The sequence below is a fragment of the Pelobates fuscus genome, chromosome 4 (genome assembly GCF_036172605.1).
Source record: "Pelobates fuscus isolate aPelFus1 chromosome 4, aPelFus1.pri, whole genome shotgun sequence".
Taxonomy (NCBI): domain Eukaryota; kingdom Metazoa; phylum Chordata; class Amphibia; order Anura; family Pelobatidae; genus Pelobates; species Pelobates fuscus.
In genome coordinates this window covers 49,274,644-49,280,895 of record NC_086320.1, presented here as the reverse complement: position 1 = coordinate 49,280,895, position 6,252 = coordinate 49,274,644, and the positions used below count along the sequence as shown (strand labels likewise).

The window sequence follows — 6,252 nt, the reverse complement described above, 5'->3', positions numbered from 1 at the left end:
TCCTCCTCCTCCTCCTCCTCCTCCTCCTCCTCTTCTTCTTCTTAGCTTTCACCAAGGAGGGGGGGCATAAGGCTGCAAGCCCTGGTGGTCCAGTGATGGCATGCAGGGCTGTGGAGTTGGAGTCAGAGTCGGAGGAAATTTTGGGTACCTGGAGTCGGAGTTCGTGCATTGTTTGCCGACTCCGACTCCAACTCATACTAAATTTGGATTGGAATTAAAAACAGCAAGTTTAAATGTCCGACTCCACAGCCCTGAATTGGCATGTTCACTTTAGCCTGCAGCTCCTCCAGCTGCAGGCTGCCTCTCCTGTCCTCTCATGAGCACAGTACTATATCGGAGCGTTGCCATGGTAACTTGCGGCAACGCTCCGACCACTAGGTTCACGGTAGGAACACAGCACCTCCAAGGCCCTTCCCTCCCTCTGCTGGAACGAAGTGCCAGCAGCCTGGTGAGGGAGATCTTTGATCTCCCCACCTGCCTGAGAGGGCTTAAAGCAGGGCTGACTCTGCATTGAGGCCCAGCAGGCATTTTCTGCAGAACTCACACCATCCGCCTGAATAGCCCACTAGTGGGCTGTAGGGACCAGGTTGATGACCCCTGTTCTAGAGTAATCCACTTTTTAATTGACAGCAAGTGTAACTGACAATATGGAAATTATCACTGTTTTATAAAACTTTCATGGAGGTGCTGAATGCTCCTCATAAAGATGCATTAATTCAATGCATCTCTATGAGGAGATGCTGATAGGTGCAGCACAGCACTTTTGATGCTCATGCACAAACCTTCCTGTGTGTGACTTGCACAGCCTTCCTAAACACTTCCTGTAAAGAGTCATCTAATATTTACACTTCCTTTATTGCAAATCCTGTTTTATCTCAAATAGCTTTTCTCCTGCTCTGTTAATGACTTGCAACACCCTGCATAAGCCTTCTGTGTGTGATGAAAATGCAATCTATAGAGCAGATATACTTTTAAAGTAAGTTACTGTCTGAGTGAAAATGAAACCATTTTTACCATGCAGGCTGTTAGTCACTGCGAAGGTAAGTGTGTCTAGGGCTGGATGGACAGAAACACAAGTGATTTAATTACTAAATGGCAGAGAATTGAGCAGTGAAGCTTCAGAATCATGATCTATATACAAAAACATCTTCAAGTTGTTTTGGTGACTTTAGTTTTCCCTGAAAGTGACACATTTTCTTTAACTCTCAGTACATTTCTTTCAGGTGTTTCCGCCAGCAGAATTTATCCTAAAGAACATGACAAAAACAGAAATGCACAAAGCAAGATTATGAATAAATCTTCCAAGGATCAAGTATTCAAACTCAATGAATCCTATATGTCTACAAATGAGCTAGTAAACAAAAAAAAAAAATCACATGTTCTAAATGTGAGAAATGTTTTACCCATCACTCAGCTCTTGTTAGGCTTTATACAGCGGAGATGCCGTTCTCATGTTTTGTATGTGTGAAATGTTTTTTTTTTATATAACTAAATCAGATCTTTTCATCACATAACTCACACAAAAGAGAAGCCGTTCTCCTGTTCTGAATGTGGGAACTGTTTTGGTACTAAATCAGACCTTATGGCACATCAGAGAACTCACACAGGAGAGAAGCCGTTCTCCTGTTCTGAATGTGGGAAATGTTTAGGAACTAAATCAGAACGTATGGCACATCAGAGCACTCACACAGGAGAGAAGCCGTTCTCATGTTCTGAATGTGGGAAATGTTTTGGAACTAAATCAGAACGTATGGTACATCATAGAACTCACACAGGAGAGAAGCCGTTCTCCTGTTCTGAATGTGGGAAATGTTTAGGAACTAAATCAGAACGTATGGCACATCAGAGCACTCACACAGGAGAGAAGCCGTTCTCATGTTCTGAATGTGGGAAATGTTTTGGAACTAAATCAGAACGTATGGTACATCATAGAACTCACACAGGAGAGAAGCCGTTCTCATGTTCTGAATGTGGGAAATGTTTTGGAACTAAATCAGAACGTATGGTACATCATAGAACTCACACAGGAGAGAAGCCGTTCTCCTGTTCTGAATGTGGGAAATGTTTAGGAACTAAATCAGAACGTATGGCACATCAGAGCACTCACACAGGAGAGAAGCCGTTCTCATGTTCTGAATGTGGGAAATGTTTTGGAACTAAATCAGAACGTATGGTACATCATAGAACTCACACAGGAGAGAAGCCGTTCTCATGTTCTGAATGTGGGAAATGTTTTAGCCAGCATTCACACCTTTTCAGACATAAGAGAACTCACACAGGAGAGAAGCCATTCTCATGTTCTGAATGTGTGAAAAGTTTTGCCTGTAAATCAAACCTTATGGCACATCAGAAAACTCACACAGGAGAGAAGCTGTTCTCCTGTTCTGAATGTGGGAAATGTTTTGTAACTAAATCAGAACTTATGGCACATCAGAGAACTCACACAGGAGAGAAGCCGTTCTCCTGTTCCAAATGTGGGAAATGTTTTAGAGCTTATTCAAACCTTTTTTCACATCTGAAAATTCACACAGGAGAGAAGCCGTTCTCATGTTCTGAATGTGGGAAATGTTTTAGCCATCATCCATACCTTGCTGTACATCAGAGAACTCACACAGGAGAGAAGCCTTTCTCATGTTCTGAATGTGTGAAATGTTTTGGAACTAAATCAAACCTTTTGTCACATCTGAAAACTCACACAGGAGAGAAGCTGTTCTCCTGTTCTGAATGTGGGAAATTTTTTACCCAGCATTCATACCTTGTTGTACATCAGAGAACTCACACAGGAGAGAAGCCGTTCTCATGTTCTGAATGTGGGAAATGTTTTACCCAGCAATCAAACCTTGTTGTACATCATAGAACTCACACAGAAGAGAAGCTGTTCTCCTGTTCTGAATGTGGGAAATGTTTTGTCGATAGTTCAAAGCTTGTTAGACATAAGAGAACTCACACAAAATAGGAATTTTCTGATGTTCTGAAGTTGTAAAATGTTATAGTTACATACTGATTTTAAAAAGAAGTAAATTTTTTTTGAAATGCATAGGTAGTCAAACAAGATTACAATGACAGTTTTGCAAATATAGGCTTGTCAATAAACGAAACAGAAGTAGTAGAAAACGTCATAAGAAGCGCTGCAATTTTTTTGTGTGTAGAGATAACAAAGACACCAGTATTCAATGATATGGGTATGTTACTAGCAAAGATATTGCAGTAGAGTCAATAATGCTAGGCTAGTATGCTAGACTACTGTTGATCCACAGTCCCTAAAGTAAAGGTCAGGTACAGAGGCTCGCTCAACCCATGGCAAATAGAAACAAGAGTAGGGGCCCAGTGTAGGCACAAAGGAATAAGAAGCAAAAGATAATAAGGTATTGAAATATATATAACATCAAATTAAATTCCAACGTACTGCAGAATTGCTCTTTTAACCCCTTAAGGACCAAACTTCTGGAATAAAAGGCAATCATGACATGTCACACATTTCTTGTGTCCTTAAGGGGTTAAATAAGGCAAGTCCCCAGAATAGTCCCTGCTGATCACCCTATGCCAATTTGAGAGGCTTGCGGTATGTCGGTTTTCCACTATGTGAAAAAAGTAAAATCTAAGGGATATCGGGAGCTCCAACCAAATAATAAAAGAGTGGCCTAAAAACACTCAGAGTATTGTCACCAAGTACACTAATATAAAAACAGAAATACCTCAGAAAAAAGTGTCAAAGTGCACACTGTAAAAACTCTTTACCTTTAAATGTGATGGGTCTTTTTTTTGTTTGAACGCTAAATCATATAAATACAAAACAGAGGAACCATAGTGTAACCTGTATACATAAATATAACAGTGATACAATAAAAATAACTCTTTACTAAAAATGGCTATTATCATTTATCCAGCTAACCGGGAGGTGATCGATTATTTCCTGTAGCAAGTTTAGTTGTTTGAGGCTTTATTTAAGGGTTGCCCTCAAAGGCACAAGTGGATAGGGACTTAGTTTATGGGAACATCCATAGTCCCACATATTTTCTATATATATCCTCTCCATACTTTAACTTATTCTAGCCTCTGACTTCATATTAGATTGCCTGTTCAGTTTTCCACTTACTCTGTGCATCAACAGGAATACGCACAGCAGCACTATAAATATATTGACTTGAATATATACTTGATGTTTTCAAGTCATTCATCCTGTTAATTACTTTGCAATAAATGTTAGAGACCTAGCTACTGCATTTCAGAAATGCACAGCTTAGTTTACTAACCCACATCCACAGCTTGTTAGATTGATATAAATAACACATTATTTATGTATCTATTAACTGATACACTGTATAAATAAACTTTGCAGTCAGTCTATTGTGGAAGTTATTAGAGGGCAAAACGTATCTAGCAAACTGCACCCATAAAGCCCTGGTTTGCAAGATACAGGTGCCACTTGCATTGTACTTACCTGGGTTACATATTGCAAGTGACACCTAACCACTTATGTGCCGATTGTTTAAAGAGATATCCAACTATTTAGCTGCCTATTTTTTTATATACTCAGTATAGGGGGAAGGCATTTTTTATTTCCCCTATTTTTAGTCTGTCTTCTATTAAAAGTTAAGTTTTAACACTGAAGTGCCTTTCGGTATTCATATACCTCTCTAAGCTTCCTGAGATTCAAGGAAATCCACTCCTAAGGACACTTTTTACCCTATTCCTTTCTTTCTCTGTCTTGTCTCGTTATTTTCAGTTTAGTTTGTTGTGAAGTTGACCCACATAGGAGAAATCTATTAGGTACTGGTTAATAGTATCTACCTTTTTAAAAATAAAAATGGAACACTCACACTTTACAGAACCCTTAAAGAGTGGCTCTGAACTGTAAAGGCATGTCATCCACAATAGGGATAGTTGTAGTGGTGTATCGTTGGAACTTTGAATTTTCCAAGTAAAAACTGGAACCAGGAGCCAAATAGACCATATAAAAGTTGTTTATTCCAAATAGTAGTTAAAACATAATTAAAAAAAAATGTGCACAATGCGTTTCAACTTTAAAAGAGGTCTTCCTCAGGTGTAAACTGTCATAACAGGCTTTATATATCCTAAAATTACTTAAACATAACGTAAAACAGATGTAGTAATTAAAACACATGTGATAAAACTTCCTTATATGGTCTGGACTGGATGTAGTCCGCCTCCCCCTATATGGCGGCTCATCCGGTTTCAGCCACACAAAGAAGAGAAATTGCCACAACTAAAATGTCCGTGCATCGTGTCATATGATGCGGCAAACTCCAGTTGGATGTTTCAGACGTCTGTCTTGTACATGGGCAGTCTTTATTTCGGTTCCGACGGCACTCGTTTGATTCCAATTTATAGAGCATTCGTATTTCGTCACTCATAGTGTGTCTAAACATTTTACGGAGAAACATGGATTGAACCCAAGGTTTCTGGAGTTTCATGCTATAGAAATGGTTAACATACACTGGAGAGGTGGTGACATCGCACAGAAGCTTAGCAGACAAGAAATAAAGTGGATTTTAAACTTCAAACTTTAATCCTAAAAGGTCTTAATATTGATTTTGAAATAAGTACCATTTTATAATTAATATAATTAAAGTAATAGCACACCAATCGGGAAAATCTGCAAGTTTCGAGAGAGTTCAGAGAAGGGCTACTAAACTGGTTCATGGATTGCAGGATAAAACTTACAAGGAAAGGTTAAAAGAACTTAACATGTATAGCTTGGAAGAAAGACAAAACGGGGGGATATGATAGAAACATTTAAATACATAAAGGGAATCAACAGAGTAAAAGAGGAGACTATATTTAAAAGAAGGAGAACTACCACAACCAGAGGACATAGTCTTAAATTAGAGGGGCAAAGGTTTCAAAATAATTTCAGAAAGTATTACTTTACTGAGAGGGTAGTGGATGCATGGAATAGCCTTCCAGCTGAAGTGGTAGAAGTTAACACGGTGAGGAAGTTTAAGCATGCGTGGGATAGGCATAAGGCTATCCTAGACTTAAAATAAGACCAGGGACTAATTAAAAGTATTTTGAAATATTGGGCAGACTAGATGGGCCAAATGGTTTTTATCTGCTGTCACATTCTATGTTTCGGTAAATTACTGTCTATGTAGTGTAAAAACTGTGGGAGGAGTTAGGGTGGTAAATTTGTCTATAATAAGAATATATATGTGAGATAACAGTAAGTGGTCTCGCTATGCAAGAACACTTACATTTAGAAAGTTCAGGGACCTTGCTTAGAGCTGGACA

General features: G+C 38.9%; 1 protein-coding gene across 1 annotated transcript; it reads left to right on the top strand.

Annotated features, from left to right (window-relative positions):
- The first annotated feature begins 1,015 nt into the window (after positions 1–1,015).
- LOC134609315 (oocyte zinc finger protein XlCOF7.1-like) lies at positions 1,016–3,419 on the top strand. The gene is made up of 4 exons (XM_063452994.1): positions 1,016–1,040; positions 1,224–1,419; positions 1,498–3,230; positions 3,285–3,419. Exons 1-3 carry the CDS (start codon positions 1,016–1,018, stop codon positions 2,954–2,956), a joined length of 1,680 nt encoding a protein of 559 aa, XP_063309064.1. The 3' UTR covers positions 2,957–3,230; positions 3,285–3,419.
- The last annotated feature ends 2,833 nt before the right edge of the window (positions 3,420–6,252 follow it).

Coding starts and splice junctions, on each gene's coding strand:
- LOC134609315 (XM_063452994.1), top strand. CDS start 1,016: ATGCAGGCTGTTAGTCACTGCGAAG. Junction 1,041..1,223: donor GGCTGTTAGTCACTGCGAAG/GTAAGTGTGTCT, acceptor CATTTCTTTCAG/GTGTTTCCGCCAGCAGAATT. Junction 1,420..1,497: donor TTACCCATCACTCAGCTCTT/GTTAGGCTTTAT, acceptor TAACTAAATCAG/ATCTTTTCATCACATAACTC.